Raw genomic sequence first — 24427 nt, 5'->3', positions numbered from 1 at the left:
TCTCCTTTTTGTGTGAGCCAAGTTTACTGTCTTGAGATCTTGGCATATGCATCCACATACACACCCATACTCTCTCTGAGGCTTGTAATCAGCACATTGATTATGCATTGATTGCTTAATGTGTAGCTCCCCCCATCACCACTCCATTGTAACTCTTGGAGATAAGGACGACAATTTTTCCCCAAGGCTTGCCTGACTTGGGTCCTTGATACTCAATGAATACATCAGTGAAAGCATATGGAGAGTCAGGAACTTTTTATTTTGTTGAAGGATGCCCCCCTAAATTTGTTAAGGAAAATATCCTCTGTAAATTGATTAAAATGGCACCAAATGTAACCATCTAAAGGAAGTTTATCTTTCAAGGTGTTTCCATGTGGATTATTGTCAATCAGAATTCTTTACAAAACCTTTAGAATGCTAAACTTGGAAGACAGAAATTAGCATTCCACTTTCAAGATGACATTTCAGTCATTTGATGAACTAATAGTTGCACCTAAGCACTATAACAGGCTTTCTGAATGTTAAATCGAATGAATGACTATATGAATAGAATTTCAGGCCAGGTAAAACAGCACCATGTGGATACATCTGGGAAACAAAAATATGGGGGAGTGTCCTTGAAGTCACCCCCTTTGGCCAGCTTTACATATAGGACTTCCTTAAGTTGGGCATCTTCTAAGCCACCTTAGGTAGAGAACATGAACCTCAGAAAGGTTAAGCAAGTTGCCCAGAATCTTCATAGCTAATGGGGTACACCAGTCTAAAGCTGTATTCTTATGTATCCCTGATATCTCAGACTCTGGTTTTGATACTGTTCTTACAGTCTTGCAGAGGTGCCTCAGGAGCCACCTTCTAGAGGGACAAAGACACCTAGCTTCAACCTCTACTTCAGTTTATTCCTGTCAAATCTATATAGAATTACACATAAGATCTTTTTGAAGGATGTTGGGGGTTGGGGTCTGAAAACCACTAATTACCAGTCTGCATCAGGAAAGCAGGACTCATTTTACAGTTACTGTTTATGTTTTTGTCATGTGACATTCAACTCACCCTGACCTCTGGCTTCTTTGTAAGGAGCAAAAGCAGAATCCATCTCACCTTGTGCTACTACCACTTCTCCTTCTTCCTGCTTTTTCATCTCCTCTTCAATTTCCTTCATCTTTGCATCATATTCGTCAGCAAGAGATTTCCATTCCACTCTGTTGTTCTGAAGGCCATTCAGCATGGGTGTGATTTCTTTGTGAAACCGTGAGAACTCCTAAAGAAAATTTTAGGTTGGAAAGTTGAGTTTTGGTATTTTTCACATGCAGAGGAGCTGTAAGGCGCTGTGCAGTGCTCAGATCTGTTGGGATGAGCGTAACTAAGTGCCTCTGAGGCTTGGGACTGGGAGGTACAGTCCTTCCTGCCTGCTCAGGAGGTCTGCTCAAGTGGTTCACATCTGAGTCCTCACACTTTTTATTCCACCCTGAATGACATTAGGGTCACATCTCAAAATTACTATGGAGAACAGTGACACCCCTAATGGCTTTCCTCTGAGGGAGTGGGTGGGTGGACTTTTGCTGCTGTTATAATTGAAGAGAAAAATTCTCATCTAAGAGATTATATGGCTCATTCAAATAATTGGTTTACTTACCTTATATACAAAAGTACAAACAAAATCAATAAATCCAACTTGAAGTTTAGGTAGTTCATCTTTTTTGTTTCTGTCCATCATAGGCTAGAAAGAGAAATAAATCCTTTTAAGATAATTTCCCTATATTTAATGAACAAAATAGACTGATTCATACTAATTTTTACTAAGTAATGCATTTTATTCCAAGGTCTTTACAATAGGTTGTTGCTGCAGCACTGTTCTCTCCAGATCTCCTTGTTCCCAGAATTCATTTGCAACCAGAAGTGCTACCTGCAAAGGAGAAAGGCTTGGTTCACTAAATCCACTTATTAAGAGAGAACTTGCATTTTATTAGCATGAGTGACATTGAAGGGTTGTATCTACAGTCATTGCTTGAGATGTCAAACCCTAAAGCTATTAAGTTTTAAAAAGATGTACAGATTATATTGAAATAGGAAGGAGAAGTTTTTACTTGAATATTCTAGACTAATTCTGGGTTTGTATTGCTACTCCTTCTCAGCAATAAAGAATGGGATTGAGAGGACGTTTAGTTCCATAAAACATGTTACAAGTGCAACATTTCTCAATTCCTTCTTTGTTTTGGTTATCTAGAAGCATCTAGCACATTTCTTTGTACATGGACACATGCACAGATAGTGTGAGGGCATTCAAGATGGGTTAATTTATATCACTAAAAATATTGCCAGGCAATATTTTTATTGTGTGGTGGCACACGCCTGTAATTCCAACGGCTTGGAAGGCTGAGGCAGGAGGATCATAAGTTTAAAGCGAGCCTCAGCAACGGCGGGATGCTAAGCAACTGAGTGAGTCCCTGTCTCTAAATAAAATACAAAATAGGGCTGGGGATGTGGCCCAGTGGTTGAGTGCCCCTGAGTTCAATCCCTGCTACCAAAAATTAAAATATTACCATATTACACTGTGTTACACTGGCATGGTCCAGGCTTGTGAGAAGGATAAGTGAACTTTTTCTTTCTGATGTGGGGAATCTAGTGAAAATAGACATGTGATCTATTTGGGAAGTGCTGTGGATCAAGGAAAGGAGGAAAGAAGTTCCATGAAGGGTTGCATTTATGGTAAGTACAGTAGTTTGCCAGTAAAGAAGAGGGAAAGTCTGTGCAGGAGTAAATGGACTGTCCCCAGCTTATGTGAATAGGAGCTTAGTGTGTGATGCTATGGGAGAGAGTGACGGAAATGCATCTGGGAGTGTGAGTTCTGGACAGGTGGTGACAGGCCCAGTGCTTGTATAAGTCTTGTCAGGGGAAGTGGACTTAAAAGAGGCTGGAAACCTCTGGCGATGGGGAATGGGCTGGGGAGTTAATCAGGATAGGTGGGAAGCTGCCACTAAAATTCTGATCAAAGCTTGGATAAAAGTCTTCACCAAGGCAAAAGCAAGTGGAACAGACAAATGATCAAATAATCATGAAATGAAGGAGATAAACTCAAGTATAGCCCAAGGTTTCCAGCCCAGTCATTGCAGATAGGGTGTGAGAGGAAGAGCAGGCACTTCAGGGTGAGTAAGCACTTGGCTTTGGACTTGATGATGATGGAGTTCAGAGGACACCACTCCCAAAATTTAAGAATTTAAGAAAATCACAGGAGCAGAAGGCTCACCTTTGAAGCCTTTCTCCCCAGAAGGCAGTCATAAAACCTAGGAAGGATTGTTTGACCTTACCTAAAACCAATTGTAAGACTCTTATTCAAGAGGTGACCCCTATCCCTGGAGGAGAGAAGCCTAAGACAGAGATGCCAATGAGAACCTGAACAAATCAGCTTTGCTGTTTCCAATTCTTTACCATTAGACCCTCTTTCTCTGTGACTGCTTCTTCACCAAGCCTAGCATAAAAATACACAAATGCAATTGTTTCTTGGGATCTTTTTTCCTTCCCCTACCCCTGTGGTATTAGGGATGGAACCCAGAGCCTCACCCATGAGAGGCAAGCCCTCTACCACTGAGCTATACACCAGACCCTTTATTTCTTTACAGTAAAGCCTCTTGTGTCACACTTAAATACATCTATATGCTTTTCTTTTGTTAATCTGTCTTTTGCTACAGGGGCCTCAGCCATTAACTTAGGATGGGTAAGGAACAGATTTTTCCTCCCATGAGTTCCAATTACTCTACAGGTAGAATCCACATCTATAGTTGAACCAGGTCATTCTGGCCTCTCTTCTGCTTGAGGTTTTTTTCCTAGAAGTAACTGAAGGAAAAGAAGTTTCTTCCATCCAATTAGTAAGTAAGTAGTCAACTGTTGCCTCCACACCTCTCACTCCACACATGGGCAACAACAACCTTAAACCAGCACCTCAACTAGTGCCCTTTGGGTAACTGACAGCACATCGAAGAAGAGGTTGCAAGAGCAAAACCACCCTTAGCAGCGGACAGCTTGAATGATACCCTGGTCTTGTTCTCACTTGTCTCCTCAACTAAAAACTCAGACCTCCTCTGAATAAGTTTACAAAAGTTTTTTACAACCTGTTCAGTGATAATGAATTATTAAAGAAGCAGCTTCTTTCCAAAGTTTCCTCTATTTGCCTTATCCTGGGGCCTGATCAAAGCATCTGTTGACTTACTGATATTTATAATTTGTCAGAATAGAATTCTTGGGTTGCAAGCTATCTTCATGTGGACTTTTACGTGGGATCTAGACTGCACCTGAGTGTGAGCAGTGAAAAAAAAACCCTAGAGCAACAAGAGCCATAGTGCAACTGGACTTGCCTGGCTTTGTACCTCCCAGGGCTTGGTGATAGCCGACAGGTCACATGCTGTCATCATCATTGCCCTTAGGAAGAAAAGAAAAATTGTTAAATAGAAAAAGACACAAACTACTTTCTTCCCCCCAAAGGAAAATACCATTCTGACCACTCACATAATGATCTCCTTCTTGGTTGGGTCAATGGTTACATACTTGATGGCCTCCTCCTCAGTTTGCATTTGCTCACAGGCATCCACAATCTTTTGAAACATGGTTCTCTTCCTAGAAAATAATTTTACCATATAAAGGCAGAGCAAAAGGTGTCTCAAATGTATGTTTCTCATATTTCACGTTCCCACTTTGCATCAGGATATCCACATAGCAGAAGTCAAGAGGCCAAGGGATAAGGGAACAGGCAATGGCTGCCTAATTTTGTCATAGAAAGGGCTTAAGAGAAACAGCACAAATCAAAAAGTGGGGAAAAAAACCAGGTAACACTGAATACATTAAAACTAAAAGTTACAAATGGGAACAGAGACTATAACAGAGAGGGTACAGACTGTGATAAGGTATCACAAGACAAAACCAACAAAAAATCAGAACCCCAAGCACATAGATGCTAAGACTCATTGGTAACAAGGAAATACAAAATTAAACAGTAAAATATCATCTCACAGTCAATAGATTAACAAAATAAAATGCAAGTGTGCACAGATCCAGAGTGTTCTGGATATGGATTGCAGGAACTTTTGTACACTGCTGCTGGGAACATCAATCAGCCCGACTGCTCAAGAGTACAGCTTTGCAAAGTGGCACAGCATTGAACATAGGCAAACCTTACAGCATTACCACTGCTGGGCATGTATTTTAGAGAAGCTCTCATATGTGCATAAGGATATACAGCATCACATTTTAGGCAATAGTGAAAAATTGGAAACCATCTCCATTGCATCCCTAATATTCTTTTTCCTCTTTGAAAAATGAGATCAGAGGCAAATATGGCAAAAAGAAACATGGTTGAATTTGGGTTGTGAACATTTATATTTAAGAATATATTAAGAATTTATTTTCAAGTCTGAACTATTTAATAGTTAAATTTTTAATTAAGAAGGATCAGAAAGGCAAAATTGAATATATGGATCCCATAACTGACTCACTGTTATCATCAGTGTTCACTAACAACTTCATATTTCACTTATGAGAAACTGTGGAGATGCTTAGGGTATCTGGTCTCCTTGGTAATGTCATTGTTACATACAGGCTGGCCCTCTGCTGCCTATAACTCAATTTTGTGAGGTTGGCTCATGTGTGCCACAATCACTAAGACTGTTCAGCTCCTAGACTCCGAAAGGATCAAATTTCTGAGCTGGAAACACTGAATACCAGATTCTGGACCATGGTGAATTCACCAAGACAAAAGGCCACCTCATGAGGTTGACATTCCTGTGCTGGCAACCTGCAAACTTCACAGCATATTCTTTAGTTCAAACTTCTTCAGATAACAAGCAACTTAACATGAGGGGGAGTGTAAGTTTTTAAAACATATTTCCAGGTTTCTAGTAAATTCTCTATCAGGCACCTGTCTTGAGGATATTCTAACTGACATTCCAAAAGAAAAATAAACAAATTTGCATGCATGCATGTGAAAAAATGCATCTTACCTTTAAGTGCAGCAGATAATTCTTGGAAAGCAGAACTACACAGCGTTTAAGAGCAATCTGTGGTACAGGTGTGAGTGTGTACTTACTTGAAATACAAAGCCAGGTCAGTTGCTATTATTGCAACCTCAAACAAATGAATAACTGTTTCATACTGACGCTTGTTTAGGTTCTGGAAGATGTTTAAACTCTGTAAAATGAAAATAAATTCACAATAAAGTGCAATCATTAATTTGCCTTTGGTCCAACAAATCAAAATATGCTTAACAAGAAGCAAGTCTCAGTTTTGCTTCCAGTTTTTATCTGGATTAAGTAAACCTCTCTACTGTACTTTAAGGGAATTTAAATTATAACAGTATTTAGCAAATATTCAGGTATTCAATGTTGTAAGTTTTCAGTATATAAAAAAAGTGTCTTCTTGCAAGACTATTTTTTAAAAATAACAGTAGATTTAGAATGGGCTTATATTAATTAAGGCATTTTAATAAAGAATTCCTGGGAGAGGTTTAATGGTTAAACATGTTGGATAATCTACCAGATAATCTTAGAGTGATTATAGGAAGCATTGGTCTTTCAGAAACTACAAATTCCACTAATACTCATGTGAATGTAGGAAAAAATAATGAGATCCTCCCATTTGTTCTTAAAATGTTTTCTTGCAATAATATTTTATAAAAACTTAACTAGATTTTTCTTCAAAGAGTTTTTCATTGATAATTATGTGCCTCAGCTTCATTTCTTTCTTTTCAAGAAAACCAGAGTATAAAACTTGGGGTGGTTATTAAAAGCCTTGATATTTCAAATGAACTGTTGTAGTCAGACAGGCTGAAAGACAGGTGAATGGGGCTTAGCAAATGAAATTGAGAGTGACAAAATCCAGAAAAATTCCACTGGAAGAAGAGATAGTCTGATAAGCTATGTAGAGAAAGAGGCAGCATAATATTGAAAAGGATGCTGGATTACATACCACATAATAATAACAACAAATGGTTCTTACTATCTACCAGGTTATAATTTTGTGAAAACTTTTAATCTCCTTACAGCAAATCATAACACAAAAAAGTTAAGTAACTTACTTAAGGTGAAACAGCTGGAATAAGTCAGCCCTGGTGTCTAACCCAGTGCAGCTTGCCTGCAGAGTTTATGCCTTCAGTCTCGACCCTATGCCACCTCTCAACCAGGAGTGCTGGGTCAGTTCCTGGCTTCACCACTTGGTAGTTGTATAATCCTGGACATTGTCATTACTGTCTGTGAGAATTTGGTTTCTCAAATGGGAATGGTAACAGCAGCCCTACCTTGCTGCCTAGCACTTGGTCTATGCTCAATAATGATCTGTTGTCTCAAATGAAACGAAAACTGGGAATGCATTTTCAAAATGGAAATTGCTGTAAAACTAAAAAATTTTTGTAGCTTTATTATTGTTACATAAAGTTTTGAGCCTAGCTCTAGGTTAACATAGAACTGCGAACCCAAGACCAAGTGTGGCTCTCATTGATTCCAAGAGATTGAAATAATAGAAAGCAATGATTCATCAGAGCTCAAGTTTTACACACTATACTATTCAATATATAAATCTGCACTTATGTAATCTTTTTATAACATCTATAACAAGAGGTATTTTTCCAAAGCATGTGTAATAGAAAGTAAAACTGATTTTTTTTTTGTTGTTAAAACAATGAATTCACCATAGCAACTTTAGTCTTTTTATATTGAGAGTAAAGCAATGGCTATTAACCACTCCAAATTACAATAAATAAAAATAAAAATTGTCTGAATTATAATCAATTTCTTACTTAGGACAGTTCGCAGCAGCCCCATTTAGCATATTTATTCCAGAATCTCTGAACTAAATCTTGGGAATTAAGTTATTTTCAATCTGGTCTGCACTGGCCAGGGACAGGGAAAGGAAGATGGAGCATTTGTCACTTAATCCCACTTAATCTGCTCCCGATTCTCATAGAATGGTGGTCTCCCCTTTGGACCAGTGGTGATCCAGTGGCACATTTGCATTGGCAGGTAGTGACCTGCCTGTACTTTTTCGCAGATGTACAATGCTATGTTCCAAAATTAGTGTGTCTTTGTGTGATTCAGACACATTCCTCTGGAGACTCAAAACATTTAAAGTCAACCTTCATTGCTGTACTTGCCAAAGGGGGAAAAAAAGAGAATGTCAGAGAAAGTGTGAAAATGCCTTACACTCTTAGATAAACTAATATATGCAGTACATGAAATCCTTTTTAAAAGCCAGACTGCTGAATTCAAATGAACAATCCCCTCAGACAGAAACTTCCTGTTTCTACCAAGTGTCAGGTGGTAGAATCCAGAACATACCACCATTAACAAGATAGATTGATATTTATTGTGCAATAATCATTTTAGTGCATGTTATTTATATTTATAAACCTGAACACCTGATTCAATGTGATAAGAACACATGTGTGTGAAAGAAAAAGCCACATTTTAAGGGAGAGAGAGAAATGAATAGGACTAATGCTGTCCTGCTGCATTCAGGTCAAATCTTTTCCCAATCCAAAATAACAAGACAGTAATATTAAAATTGATAGATTATTGAACATTCTTTTGCTTTCCAAAATATATCAATACTAAATTTTAAAATTTTGGTATGAGGAATAGGTTTATATCCAACTCTTGATTGCTGCCTCCTTCTATGTATAGAACATAGTATACCCAAATTTCACTCTTTTTTCCATCTCACTCATCCTTGCTTTTATCTGAAAACTCATATTTTTAATTGAGAAAATTAATATTTTCCTAATTCTACATTCTTTTATATTTTCTTCCTTCCTTGAACCTGAGGTTTTTAAAAGAACAGCTTCTAATTGGTATTTTTTTAAACAAATATTTTTAGTTGTCAATGGACCTTTATTTTATTTATTTATATGCAGGGCTGAGAATTGAACCCAGTGCCTCCCACGTGCTAGGCACACGAGCTACCACATAACTCCAGCCCCTAATTGGTATTTCTTTTTAAGTTGTGGTTATAGATTCATATAGAAGATCCTATTTCTGTTCTCATGTTAGTTGCTAGGATGCTCTTGGCCAAACCTGTGGCTGATGTTTAATAAATGTTTGGACCTCATTGTATACACTTGGGGTTCAGTGTGTGAAGACAAATGGGAATAAAAGGAAGGGAGAGGGGATGGGGAAAAGAATGAATGGAATGAGTTTGACATAATTTTCCTATGTACGTATATGAATACACCAGAGTAAATCTCACCATCATGTACATCCACAAGAAAGGGGTCCTATTTAGAAATAGATAGTCCATGCTTGTGTAATTGCATCGAGTGAATTCTACTGTCATATTTAACTAAAAAAGAACCAAAGTTTTTTTAAAAAGAATGCATTGGTGAAAGTGTTTGAGGCAACAAACTGGAAGCTGAGGATTTCCCCCAGCTGCTCCTGCCTCTTCCCTGCAGTATTCCGCAGCAGATCTGGCTACATTCAAAGATGAGTAATTTTCAAAATGGAACAAGTCATCTGCAGCACATAGCAGCACACAATTGTAATCCCAGTGGTGGGGGAGGCTGAGGCAGGAGGATCACAAATTCAAAGCCAGCATCAGCAATGGGGAGACACTAAGCAACTGAGAGAGACCCTGTCTCTAAATAAAATACAAAATAGGGCTGGGAATGTGGCTTAGTGATTGAGGGCCCCTGAGTTCAATCCCCAGTACAAAAAAAAAAAAAAAACCTACATAGTGCAATTCCAACAAAATACCAACAGGTTATATATGTGTTTTTATAAATTGACAAATGAATTCTAAAATTCCACATGGAAATGCAAAGGATCAATGGGTACTGGACCATAAAATTGAATTAAGTTGACAGCAGAAATGATAAAGCAAAACATAAATTTTATAGCTACTGATGATGGTAAAAAAATTCAAATGATAATAAATTCCTTGTAAAACGGAGGTGAAGATGTGGGGAAAGTTTAAGCATCTTATCTGCTTCACATTTTATAGCAGGGAGTTATTAGATACTATAAAGTTGACACATATTGTTTAAAAATAAACACTTATATGCTCAGATATATCTTCCATAACTTTTCACTGACATTTGTTGTTCACTTTAGAGGGGTCTTTAAGAACTAACATCTCTTGTGATAATGACACAATCACGTGAAATTCTGCATTTCCTTCCATCTCTAAAATGTTTCTGATATATTCAAGTAAATCATTGAGTGCCTTTTATTTCTTATTGTTTAAATTTTTGTGGTGCTGGGGATTGAACCCGGGGCTTCACATACGCTAGCTCTACCACTGAGCTACAGCCCCAGTCCAATGCCTTTTATTTAAGATTAATGGAATTCTACTGAGCAATGAAAAGGAAGGAATCACTAACAAGAGCATGGATGAATTTTAAAATTATATTCTGCATGAAAGAAGCCAGCATGAAAGAGAGCTTATTGTATGATTGTACTTGTTAAAATCCAGAACACGCAAACAAATCCATAGGGACTGAAAGCATTTCAGTGGTCAGCTGGGGCTGGGAGAGGAGAGAGGCCTGAGCAATCATCTGGGGAGACAGGAACATTCTGTATCTTGATTGTGGTGGTGGTTTTCCAGGTGTATAAAATGGTAAAAACTCAGAACTGTACATTTTAAAGAGAAGCGCGCGCGCGCGTGTGTGTGTGTTTCTTTAATAAAGTTGATTTAAAAAATAACTCAAAAAATAGTTTATGGTGTGATTTTTGTTTTTGAAAAATTGTTTCTCTCCATGCTGCCTGTATATAGTCACAGGGTGACTGCAATCAAATTCTTTAAATGTTAATGAAGTATCTGTTTCTGGATGGAGGGATTTGAAGTGTTGTTTTTTCTTTCTATATTTGTCTTTGAGTTTTTCCCTATGGCTTGAATTTTTATAGTGGGCATACATAGTTTTTATAATAGCTCTGAAATCATTAGTTTAAAAAATACAGGAGATGTGGTATTCCGTCCCCTCTCCCACACATACACCGAGCATTTCGCTGAAACATAATATAAAGACAAGGGCACCAAAGGAAGACAGGGGGGCTGTTCCCCAGGCCAGGCCCAGCCAGGCCCAGCCCGACTTGCTCAGCGGCTTCACTAGCTCACAAAAAGAATCTATTTTTGTTCTTTCCTGACTATTAAAATGACAATAAAAATATGAAGTCCATGTAGCACAGCAAAACAGATAGAAATGGTTTTAATTGGCTCTGATTGGTGCTCGCAGGTGAGTTGAAGCCAGAGAGAGTATGGGCAGATCTGATCTTCACGGTGGTGCCTTTGACACCCACAGAAGAATACTGCAACATGTTGTGGCCTCACTGGTGACTGGACACAGATCCTCTAATTTCTTCTGTGCTATTTCTTTGTATTAAACGGAACAAAAAGGGATGTTCTGAGTAATAACAGGGTTCTGTGATTTAGACTGAGCAATTTATTTTGTCATATTTGTAGAAATTTTCTGTAGCGCAAATTTTAGTATTAAAATTTATACTGGTGCTCAGCAGTAGAGCACCTGCTCAGCATGGGAAAAGCCTGGACTTCCAGCCTCAGCACTGAGAAAAAGACATTTCTTTATGAGCAAATTGAACACTAAGAAAAAAAAATCTGGCTAAAAAGATTTCTACCCATTCAATCAGGTAAAGGGTTGATTTCTATCTGGTTTAAATCCCAAGGATTATTACATTCATTTAAAAATTTTTTAAAAACTTTAATATGTGTATTTTCTTTACAGAATTAAAAAGCAAAAGAACTACATTATGTTCCCAAAATAGGAAAAGCACATCTGATACATAAAAGTATCTTTTTTTTTCTTAGTGTTCAATTTGCTCATAAATAAGCTATGCGATTACATCACCTAGCGACTCTATTGACAAGGCTTTAAACATTTGCAATTAGCAGGTCGAATAGTATTGTAGACAGGTCCTTGAAAAGATAGCAAAGATTACTGAGATGTAATATTCCTTTTTAGAAAGAATAATAAGTATTTATATAGCCATCAAAGCCAATTTAGGCTGCAAAGTACATAACATAAAAAATTAAGGTGGGAAACCATAACTCTGTTATAAACTGTCAAAGCTCAGAAGAAAAACATGTAAGATACTGGGAGCCTTCCAATGTCAAGCATTGAGATATTTGGCTGTAGGTTTTAAAATGTATTTTGCTTTAGTAAGTAAATGTATAATTAAGTGATAGATATATTTGACATGGCCTCATGGTGTATCATAGAAACAGTGGGATGTACAGAAAATTCTTACTCAGAAACCAAAGATTGTTCCATAAACAAAACAAAGAATCATAACAAATTAGGTGATGACAGTTTTCCTTTCCTGAATTCCTTCCAGTTCTACTCTTCTTCTTCTTTTTTTTTTTAAATATTTATTTTTTAGTTGTACTTGGACACAATACCTTTATTTCACTTATTTATTTATTTTTTTATGTGGTACTGAGGATCGAACCCAGGGTCTCGCACTACTCTTCTTTTAATTGCCATAGAACAGATATTACCTATGCGAGGATTTCTGCTGTAGGGAGAGATTCTATCTGCACCTCAGGATTAAAGAGGCCTGGTTCAAATGCAAAACCCTAGATCCTGGCTCCAAAAAGGCTGGCCAGACTGTGCTTTCAAGAACCTGCACACACACACACACACACACACACACACACACACACACACACCAGTAAACTGGCAATTCTGAAGAAGCTAGTCTGGACACCCATGTCTGAGAACCACCATCTAGACTCACCCAAGGTGCTGTGAATCAAACATGGTTTGTCCTCTCTGAAACTCATGTTGGAATTTGATTCGCAATGTAAGGGTGTTGGTGAGGCCCTTGAGAAGTGATGGTGTCACTGGGAGGGATTAATGCCTTTCTGGGAGTTTGTTCTCATGAAAGTTGTTATAAAGTAAGACAGACGCTTACGACTGTCTCTTCTTCATGCCTACCTGCTCTTCCACCCTGAGACTCAGCAGGTGTAGCCATCTGATCTTGGATTTCCCAGTTTCCAGAAATGTGAACCAAAATTAACTTCTACTCTATAAATTATCCAGTCTCTGATATTTTTGTTATAGCAACAGAACAGACTAAGGATAGACGACATGTTTCACCAAGGGCATTGATGATTGAGAAAAGCTACAGCAGGTTTAGGGTGGATGTAGTGTTGAGTGCTTATCAATCAGACATTATTAAAACCACTCAGATCATTTTCTTCTTTTTCTACTTCTCTGCCCAGTCACTTTGCCTTAGAAGATGTTCCCACATGGCTTGTATGGACCATCTTGGCTTTTCATTACCTAGAAGAATTGAGTGTTCTCTCTGGATTTGACTTATTCCTGTGTATTCCCTCCCTGAGTCTTTAATAAAAGATTATTACTGTAGATGAGAAAAAAGCCCCACTATCCAGAGGGTGTATTTATCCTAATGAACATACAATTCTAAGTAAGTTTGTTGCCTGTGAAAAATAGTGTCCCCTCTATTGAATAATGACTCATTTGAATTGATTTTGGTTTGAAACTTTCTTAAGAAAGTGTTATTACATTATATTCACAACTTTCCCACCTATCTATCTACCCCTTAAATAAAACTGATGAAGGGAAGAAGAATAAGCAGCTCCTATGGAAGGGAGACTAGCAGAACATGACATGTGCCACTCATCATGAATTCAAAAGACTTAAAGCCACTTCCTACCTAAAGCCATCTCTGACCCCTTCCCCTTCTCCTCCCATGAATGTGGCCCCTCCCTTTGGAGCTCCAGAACATGACTCTGTGCCCCCCTGATGGCAGCTACCTGTTTCTGTCTTATATCCTGATCCATGCCTATTCCACCATCAAGTCCGGCTCTCTCCAAGGCACAAACCAGGCTCCACAGTGTGTGTCCCAAGAAGTATAAGAAAACCAGGCACCTGCGTGGCCTCTTTCCCCCTTACATTAACTTATGTATAGTCTTTCACATCCACCGTATGCTTTTACTTCTTTGCCCAGGGACGCACAGAGATTCTGTTGACTTTCTATGGTTCTGTCTGAGCTACTCCAACTAATGGTTCAAAAACAAGGGCAGTATGCATTGTCAATACCATAACTCAGGGCTACTCTCTTTCCAGCATTTTCTGTGGGTTAGGGCTCTGATCCAGAATCAGTAAGCTGCCCTAAAGAAAGGCGCACATACCTCATCCTTCAAGAGGGTCTTACTGTACTCCAGATGGTGCCGCTCCAAAATAGATGACCCATGAAGCCTTGCCAGTGGAGATGTGGACCTAGGAGGAAAACCACAACTTTAGCTGTTTAAGGATCACACAGAAGTCCATACGATACAGAATCGTTACTGTCTCAGGATTCTTTTTTTCCATATCTCTCCTCTTTCACCCACTAAATGTCTGTGAAATGGTCAAAAATAACATATTGAAAAGTTTTCTTTAGGTTTAACAGACGAGAATATGCTATTTCAGAAAAAAAAGAATTTGGAAAAAAACAATGCTTAAATTATTTACATTAGAGTTCAGTTCATCTCCTATATCTAAAATCTTTTCCCTCCTTCTCTCCCTCCCTTCCTCCCTCCTTCCTTTCCCCTCCCTCCCTCTGTCTCTCCTCCCTTCCTCCTTCCTTCCTTCCTTCNTTTCTTTCTTTCTTTCTTTCTTCCTTCCTTCCTTCCTTCCTTCCTTCCTTTCTTTCTTTCTTTCTTTCTTTCTTTCTTTCTTTCTTTCTTTCTTTCTTTCTCCAGAAATTAAACCAGGGGTGCTCTCCCATTGAACTCCATCCACAGCCCTCAGGGTCTCACTAAGTAGCTGAAGCTGGCTATGAACTTGAAATCCTCCTGCCTCAGCCTCCCGTGTCCCTGGGATTATAGTAGTGCACCTAGCTTGTAGCTAAAATGTTTAAGTTGCCCCAGGATCTATGGTGGTGGACCATGACTTACAAACATGTAGCAAACCTGTGAAAGCCCTTAAATTATTTGCTTAGAATGTGTTCAGTAAGAATTTCCCAGAATCAAGATGAAAATCACCATAAAGAAACATTCTTCTCCTCCTTCCCCAAGACAGAGAAATAAATTTATATTTAAAGTTCCCTTTTGTTAAGGGTTATATAAATGGGAACCTCAGCCTTTGGTACTCTGTTTTTCTCCAGCACCTCCTGGTCCGGGAAGAGGAAACTGTATTGAAAATAAAAAGATAAAAGGAATAAGAGGTAGAAAGAGGCTGAACCTAAGGTCTATAAATTATAGGAATTTGTCATAGAAATATAGAAAAAAATAATTTAATAAAGGAAGATACAAGAAATATAGATGGCAGACTTAGTGGAGAAGTTTCACTTTACTTCATAGAAAACAGAACTTTATGGAGGGAGAGTCATTGTCAAAATACTCTGATTAGGGAACAATTAAACTATGTTGGAGCAGTATTATAACTGATCATAATTTTAATACATATTTGAATTCCTACTCTGTGTCAGCACTGGAGATTTTCTTTAAATGAATCAAGTTCAATTCTACTTAGAAGGGAGTGAATGATTAATTCGGTTAGGGTTATAAACATCAATCAAATATAATATTGGGAAACTAGATATTCTCCCAGCTTCAAAACAGCACTTCACCTATTACTTATTCTTTACCAAGGAGAAAATGTTCTAGAAAAAGGGATCTGCTGGACATATCCATAAGTAGTCTTGACCTCATAGCTGAAGTGACAAATTGATACCATGGACCTCTGATGCAACGCACAGAGAAGATACAAGATCATCGATAAAGAATCCCCTCAAAATGTCAACCTGTATTTAATCAGGAAACAATTGACTAAATACAAATTGAGGGATATTATGCAAAATAACTCTTCAAAAATATCAACAACCTGAAAGACACGAAAAGACGGATTAAAGGAGATTAAAGATACCTGGCAACTAAGTACATGTGATCCTTCACTATATCCTGAATCAGAGAGCAGATAGCTATAAAGGATATTATTGGGGTAATTGAAAATTTTTGAGAAAAAATTCTGTGTTAGATAATAGTATTGTTATCAAAAGGAAATTTCCTGAGGGTGATCATTATCTTGTGTTTATGTAGACGTATGTCCCCCCCTTCTTCTTTGGAAATGTATGTTGAAATATTTAGGAATAAAATGCCATGATGTCTGCAACCAACTCACAAATGGTTCTGTAAAAAAGAATTAATTTACACACACACACACACACACACACACACACGTATACATATTTGGGAAGAGAGGAAACTAGTCTGGCAAAATGTTTTCTTAGTAAAAGCAATTCACAAGCCCAGCACGGTAGCGCACGCCTATAATCCATCAGCTCAGGAGACTGAGGCAGGAGGATCACGAGTCTAAAGCCAGCCTCAACAACTTAGTGAGGCTCTAAGCAGCTTAGCGAGACCCTGTCTCAAAACAAGAATATAAACAGGCTGGGGATGTGGTTAAGCACCCCTGGGCTCAACCTGGTACCAAAATAAAAACAGGTAATTTCCAAAGAAGATGAAAGAACATTGAAGGAAGGACAAGAAAAGGAAAGAAAAGAAAAACACAACATTCATTAATAATTTTCTACATTAGAGGGTCTGGTAATAGTTAGCCTGAAGTATAGAAAATAACTCTAATCATTCAGGGAGAAAATAATTAGAGGAGAGAAGTTGAAGAAACAGAGATGACATGTGTGATCTGATTACTTAGCCTACCAGGTTTCCTTATCTTTCCAAGAATAATTTTTGAAAATTAAAACTCCAGCAGGAGGTGGTGAGAGTTGAGAGCACAGAGAGGCCCTTTAACACAGGTGAGTATCATTCCCAACTGCTGCTGGGATTTGAGTGTGTGTGTGTGTGTGTGTGTGTGTGTGTTGAGGGGAAATCATTGTTGGTGTTCTCTAGGAAATGTTGAGGTATTGGCTTGGATGATTGAAGACTGGATACAAGTAAAATTTATGTTAAAACTTATTTACTTATTTATTTTGGGCGCTGGGGGTTTAAACCAGGAGCACTTTACCACTGAACTATATCCCCAGCCCTTTTTAATGTTTTATTTAGAGACAGGGTCTCACTGAGTTGCTTAGGGCCTAAGCTAAATTCCTAAGATTGGCTTTGGACTTCTGGTCCTCCTGTCTCAGCCTCCCGAGCTGCTGGGATAATGGGCTTGTGCCACTGCACCTGGCTAGGATAAAACTTAAGAAGTAGGAGAGGGTGCAATTTGAGGCTGAGAGAACAGGGAGGTTGATGCATCTCTGAAACTTTGAACAGATGGCGTGTGAACATGCACAGAATAAGCAATGGGAACTGCAGAGAAGATGCAGCCACAGTATCAATGTTAAGAGCCCTGCTGTGACACCGGAGCAGAAGGCCAGGGACAGCCTGTGTCAGGCCCTCAGTGAGGCTATAGAGAAGATGTCTCTCGATACCTTCTGTGCAGGCTGGAATATTGGGCGTCTTCATTCAATACTCAAACAGCTAGAAAGCAGAGCCCACAGTGCTGCCTTGGGGGTTGCCTTAATCAATTGCCTACAAGTGGGTTTCCACCTTGCCCCAGGGCTCTGCCCTTGTTTTGCCCTGATGCATATTTCATCGATGACTTGAATAAACATGGACAGAAGCCATGACTCTCCAACCTATAGATGATTAAAAAAAAAAAATGAAAAAAACCCCGCCCTAATTTGTTGATTTACAGAGTATGGCTCAAAAGGAGAATAAAGAATCAAATCAAGAAGATGAAGGTTAATCAGGTTTCAAGGTAGTACTTCAAACCATGTGTGGATTACTCTGTCAAACTCTAGGACCCACATTTTAGGAATGACATAAAAACACTGGAGTGGGTTCAGAGAAGAATGATAAGTAGAATTACATGATGAAAACCATTATGAAAAAAAAATTAAAAGGACTTGGTGTGTATAACTGGGGAAAGAGTGTACTTTGGGAAGAGGGACATGATAATTTTCTTTACTAGATGAAGGAATAGTCTGTGGATGATAAATTATACATATTGTGCCAGATCTAGAGACCTGAACTAGGAGAAACCGAAGTTGTGGGGAGATCAATTTCAGTTCAATATCACGAAGAACACGGGAGTCATCCCCAAATAGAATGCTCTGCCTTGTAAGCAAGTGGGTTCTCCATTATGGAGAATAATCAAACGTAGACCAGAGGAAAGAGGAAGGCATATGGGAGAGGCCTACCCTGGATGGAAGGATGACTGAATTCTAAAATTTCTGATTTTTTTCTGATAATGGCATTTCTCCAGTAATCAAAGGAGACCCAAAGACCAGTGAACTAAAAAACTAATCAGAGAAAAGGGGATGAGAGGGACAAAGAAATCTACAAACATAAAAGCATGGAATGGAAAACAGACTGGTTATACGAGTGAAGTAAACAAAGAGAACACAAAAACTTGAGGGAATAGTAAACAGAATTTTGAAAATGGCAAGGTTTTTAGGGCATTGTCAAGGGCATAGTCTAAGGCTGGGAGATAAGAGTGGAAAGGAAACGAAGGATTTCAGACATTTTGGAGACAAGTAATCAGATCAAGGGAACAAGGTCAAGCCAGGAAGCAGAGTCATCAGTGTCCCAACAGTTTCAGGGGACTCCATAGGTGGCTTCATTGGTACCATCAGTGTGAGAAGAATTATTGAGTCTTATTCAACCTTTTTACTAACTGCTTAATAAAAAGTAATGTCACAACATCTTTGTGGGCTCCCTGAGCCATTCTTCCAACAAAATAGGGGTACAGAAAGAGGTCCATCAAAATTGCTATTGAAGTACTGTGTGCAAAAAAAAAAAAAAAAGACTGCATTTGACCCCGAGAGCTTAGTGGAACTCCCAGAAGGATGTAGTTCCACCTGAGACTGAGGGAAGACAGGCCTGTCCTGCTCTGCAGTCAGGCAACCTTTCCATCCCCACTTCTACACATGACCTCATTTAATCTTCATGCATTGCTCACGTCCAGTTTCCAGAAGAGACATGTTTTAAAGACCCTAAGAGTCCCCATACTTGGCTGGCCAAGGCAGAAATCTGGGATATGGGATAGGCATCTTTTTCCTACAAACAGGGAGGTGAGACACCACACCCAATCCTGATGCTTCCTGTAACCTAAAGTAAGTGTGACTTCCTCCTTTTGAACTGATTTTCTCATCCATAAAAGTGGGGAATGTCAGTATCTCCCATGGGGCGGGGGTGCTGGGAGGATAAAAATAAGACAATGTATGTCAAGTTCTTAGCTTCGTCCAGCACACAAGAGGGTACCCCATGAATGTTAGGTCCTTTGTAACTGAATTGGTTAATATACTGCCAAAAGTGAAAGAGGCAGAGAACTCCAACCACTGTCAGGAGATTTGCACACAGGACAGAATGGCCAGCGTGGACCGGGCGTACCCATGATGAAGAGATTCTTGCCCCAAGCCTCAGCAGATCCCCCTTTCAGGACAAAGCCTAACTGCTACCACTGCTGAAGGTGAGGAATCACTATCTACAAAGTGCTTTACATTTGCTCAATATGTTTTTCTTGAGCACCAACTATGTAGGTTTCACATATGTAATATCATTGGATTCTCATCACAATCTTTGAGAGGCGATTATTATATCCATTTCATAGCTAAGAAACTGAATCTTAAATAGATTAAGTACCTCACCCAAGATACCTCAACCAGACAGGAGTTGGACCCCCAAAACCAATACTCCAAAGCCTGATCTTCTCAAAACACCTCACTACCTCTGGAGAGGGGTGGGTTATGTGTCAGAAATGGGGGTGAAGTATGGCTGAGGCAGATAGGGCATCTTTAAAACCACGATCAAGGATGATCATGATCCTTGAACAAGGGTGCTTTGGGTGACTCTGGACTTGGACAACCTGAGAGAAACATCAAGCTACGAACATGGACTCACTGTTATGTCTGTACAGGATGAAAATCATCATAAGAAAGTTTCTTTATCCTTAAAAAATTTTTTTTTCAAGGATCTGGTCTAGCATGAATTTTGGATTTTGAAGAATACCAATGACTAATAAAAGAAATCAAAATATTTCATATTCATTAAGGGCTAAGAGTCTAGCATAAGTCGAGGGCTTTATAGGTATTATCTCACATAATCTTTACAAAGACCTTACCTGTTAGATGCCATGATTATAATTCCTATTTTCCAGATGAGGAAATTGAGGCTTATAAAGCAGAAATAACTTGTGAACCCAGTGAAACCAAATCTGTCTGACCCTGAGCCTGCCCCCTTATTATTGCATTTTCTTTCTTGGGGCAAGAGAGGAAAATGGCATTGATGTTAGGATAGAAGACCAGCTAAAGGAGGGTTTGACTTTTAGAAGCCAAAGGACCAAGAAATGAAGGGTAATGAGCCCAGGAAGAAGTATTCTCCAGCTCAAGATGGGGAGCATTTCCTCAGATGGACACAAATTTAAGCCTAAGATTAATGTACTTTTCTTTTTCTCCGTATGGTGAAATGAACTCAGGAACGCTCTACCACTGAGCTGCATCGGCCCTTTTTTACAATTATTATTTTGAGACAGGGCCTTGTTAAGTTGCTAAGGCTGGCCTCAAACGTGCAATCCCCCTGCCTCAGCCTCCTGAACAGCTGGGACTATGACGTGCACCACCGCTGTTCCCAGAAAATGAATGCAATTTAATATTTAAAGTCAGTACTCTGATTAAATAAAGAAAAAAAATGAAGGCATATAAAAATAAGGCATTTGGAAACGGAAAGGAAAGAAGGATGTAAGCATCCGGGCAGAAAGAGCAGACATCATGACGATGGCTGAAGCTTGGGAGGGAACAGAATAAGGCCCTGCTGTTCCCAAACAGGGTGAAGAGAAATTCACTGGGCTAAGGGACAGGGAAAGTTTTCTTCTCCCCCTAGGCACCTTGGAACACCCACAAGGACATGTCAATACTGTATTTGTGTTCACTTACTTCATCTGATACAAATTATTGGTGCCTCTATGATCAATGTCATGGCAGAAGGCAGCAGCAAGCATGGCAAAAGCTTCCAGGTCTGTGTAGTATTTTTTTAGTCTTCCTGTCTAAAAATATACAGAGGCACATATTTATGTCAATTAATACATCTCCCCAGCAAGGCCTGCCTGCACCCACGACGATTTTACAGAGAGTTGGCTTATTTCTTGTGTGTCACATAGCATTCTGGGAAATTCCCAAACCTAGCAGGCGACTGAATTTTCCTTTAAGAAATTAGTTGCATGAATGTCGGGGTGCTAATCCAGCCCAGTGCCCAGAGATTCCCCACATTCCTGGGATCATCTGCAGCAAGATTGGGGTTTGATTGTAACCATGAACTTAAAATGAAGCATCTGAAGTAATGGACCCACCCATCTTTCACATGCTCAAGTGGGAATTGGCAGTTTTACAATGATTTCCAGGACTTCGTGACCTACCATCAGCAGAGTAAACATGGTCTGTCCCACATTGAACCCGTGCCGCCAGTTGTGGTAAGTGACAGCGCGGTACCCTTTCCTCACCGTGTACATCCATCTGGTAAGAACCTGTTACCCAAAGACACAACGTTGGTCAGACTTTGGAATAGAATTCTAAAGGTTAGAAGGCCTGTGACAATCTTATCTCAAAAGATGTGTTGGTCTTGTTGACAGAGTTAAAGCTGATGTATTTACAAAGTTAATGATAATTTAAAATCCAAACTGAGTTAATCTTTTGAACCACAGAAAACATTAGGGAAGTGCAGCAACAGAATCACACCGTGTTTTTTTTTTTAAATGAAATAACATCTGACCTCTACAGGTACTTTGAATTTCTCCACCACATTTATCTCAAAAAACATTCGGAGTCCACATTTAATCAATTCGTGCTCTGTAATGGGGAAGTCGCTGAAGCGGAATTCATACAGTTCTACCGCCTGTGGGTCCGGCAAGTCCTCTTTCTGTTGAAAAGACAAATTGTCTTAGATTGCATTCATCTTTTCCCCTTTATGATCACATACCCGACACTGAATGGAAAACCAAATTGTAATAAATGGGTAACACAGGTCCTTCACTGAGCCACTGTGTCAGGCACTGGGTTGTACAGTTTGCACAGATGATCTTTACAAAAACCTACATAAGTATGCCCATTTACAGGTGGTGAAACAGATTCCGCCTTATTTTAAAACTTTCTAAGTGATGGGATTCGATTCCAAACCCAATTCCAGTGGCTGTCTTCTTTCTGTGATGCAAAATTAAATGTTTAGTCTTATCAGCTTTCATTATTCAGTTCCTCTTTTGTTTCAGCCAAGAAATATTCAGTCAACAGCAGGTATTTGCTTAATTCCACCCTCTTGTATTTTCCTTTTTATTTGCTCAGTGATAGCCTCCCACTAGATCCATGGTGCCTGTCTCTGAAGGTGCTCAGTCAACGTTTGCTGAATGAATGGATGAGGGCCTCTCAGTGTGGGTGCACATTTGCTGACACTTCTTTTAACCCACATCTTGTTAGGACTTAGGGGTATGTGAAAAAAACAGCAAAGTAGGTACGTGAGCATTGACATGACTTGGGAAATAAAAATATGGATCCTGCCTTAGAGGAACTTAATTTATTGAAATGGGTATGAAATACAGGCCAGTGAGGGGTGAGAGCTTAGACTCATCAGAGAGCATGGCAGCCAGCGCTTGGTGCTGTGGGAGAAACCAAGTGCCTGGGGACAGGTGGCTTCCCATTAATTAAATAAGGAACTCTGGAGGGACATGAGCTGGTAGAAGGAAGGAAGGAGAAGATCACATAAGGAAAGAGAAGGAAGGAGGGGATTCTATGATGGGGAGAGATCGTGCCAAGAGACAGTTTAGCAACAGCCACGAGGGTCCACCAGATGGACCTGCAGGAGCTCATTCAGAGACTCTTACTGACTGCACAGCCTGTCCCAATACTGTGCTGAGGGGGTCACAAAAGTCAGAAAAAGCATGTCACTTCCCTCAGAAAGTTCAAGTTTTCTAGAGAACAACAAATGGCATATGCCTGCGTCAAGCAAAATATGGCTTCTAGTCCCCCGGCCCCTGTGCCTGGGCTGGCTGTTTGGGGTCTTGCCCGTCCCTCACGGGGCTTCCCAGGGCCCTCCTGGGTGCCCCTCTCACCACTGCCACTCTGGTAACTTCGAACAAGATATTTTATTTTTTTCTAAAAAGAAATGGCTTGAAGCCAGGAGACCAGCATTCAGTTTTAGGTTCTAATTAGATACATCACCACACCTGAAAAGGCCTCTATGTTCTCATCTGTGAAATGGGACAGTATAACGACATTTTTGACTTTATTGTTTGGTCATAAATTAATCCCAGTTTCATTTTCAACGGTCAAAGAAATTGGGACTCTGTTCAGGGCCCCTTTTTTCCTCCTCCATTTCTCACAGGGCCCTCCTCGGCCCTCTGCTGTCCCTGGCCTTCCTGCTCTTTCTTTTCTTTCTCAAACCTCTCCAGACCCCTTGCTCAGCTCAGCCCTTCCTTTTTTTTTTTTTTTAATTCATTCAGGAATATTTATCAGACCTGTGCATGTCCTAGGCAATAAGAGAAGCTGGCATGGCCACTGTCCCTGAACTATGCACTCCCATGTGGAGAGACAGGTGATTAGTGAGTCTTGGAAAAATCAACCCCAGAGGCTGCAAGAGCTGTGGAGTGCGCTCCTCCCCCACCCACCCCACAGGCCCTGGCGTCTCAGGCCCATAGTCCTGAGAGATAAGAGTTAGAAATGTTGTTGCCTACATCGCAGGATCATCACTCTTAAGTATAAACGTGTAATTCAGTAGGAGACATAAGTAAGAAGTTCTCAGAATCATGACTTCCAGGCCCCATTCACAGTCACGGGCCAATTAAATGGGAGTCTAATACAGAAATCACACAGTTTTTCAGTCTGCGATCCCGAGAGATGGATAAAAGCAAAGGCTACTTGTTGGTCTGGTAAGTAGCACTCTGGCTCCATGGAGCTGATGTTCTTTGCAGAAATCACAGCTGAGGGCTGACAGCAGGGGAGGAGCTTGTTGGCAGCCTACTGAGTATAAAGTAACTCCAGGCCTCCTGCCTCCCATGAACTATAATCAGGTGACTTTTGAGGTCCCCTGTGCAGGACGGTCACTGTCTTGTCCCACACCTATCAGCTTTTCTCTGCTGCTAACCGGTCCTCCAGCCACACCCAGCTGCTTTGGTTGCCCTGGACCAACATGCTGTCCTGTGTCTCCACCCCTGTATGCACTGTCCTTGAGTCCCACTCCCATCTCCAGCCATCTGCAGGCCCCATCATTTGTCTTGGCCTGGCCAGTGTCTGCTTTCCCCTCAGACCTCGGCACCGTGGTCTCCCCTGTGACTCCACCATCTTCTGAGCATGGCACGAGGCCTCGACCTTCCCAGAGCCCTGAGATTCAGGCTTCAAGAACACAGCTGGGCAGTGACATTGCTTACATTTTTTTGTCTTCCTAATACACAGGGGGCTTCTTGAACCAGATAAGAACTAGTTTGTACTTTTTGCCCTCAGCACCTAAT

General features: G+C 39.9%; 1 protein-coding gene across 1 annotated transcript in view; it reads right to left on the bottom strand.

Annotated features, from left to right (window-relative positions):
* The window catches only part of Pde6c (phosphodiesterase 6C), a 48506-nt gene that overhangs the window by 1116 nt on the left and 22963 nt on the right, over nt 1–24427 (bottom strand). Inside the window, exons 11-20 of the mRNA XM_015500029.2 lie at nt 21703–21849; nt 21350–21457; nt 20871–20980; nt 14143–14230; nt 6074–6174; nt 4501–4608; nt 4350–4413; nt 1829–1903; nt 1634–1717; nt 1099–1258 (exon numbers count right to left, since the gene is read on the bottom strand). Of these exons, the coding sequence (XP_015355515.1) occupies nt 1099–1258; nt 1634–1717; nt 1829–1903; nt 4350–4413; nt 4501–4608; nt 6074–6174; nt 14143–14230; nt 20871–20980; nt 21350–21457; nt 21703–21849 (1045 nt within the window). The remainder of the gene's footprint in view (nt 1–1098; nt 1259–1633; nt 1718–1828; nt 1904–4349; nt 4414–4500; nt 4609–6073; nt 6175–14142; nt 14231–20870; nt 20981–21349; nt 21458–21702; nt 21850–24427) is intronic.

Source organism: Marmota marmota, unplaced genomic scaffold (assembly GCF_001458135.2).
Source record: "Marmota marmota marmota unplaced genomic scaffold, marMar, whole genome shotgun sequence".
Taxonomy (NCBI): Eukaryota; Metazoa; Chordata; class Mammalia; order Rodentia; family Sciuridae; genus Marmota; species Marmota marmota.
This window is presented reverse-complemented; position numbering and strand designations above follow the sequence as displayed.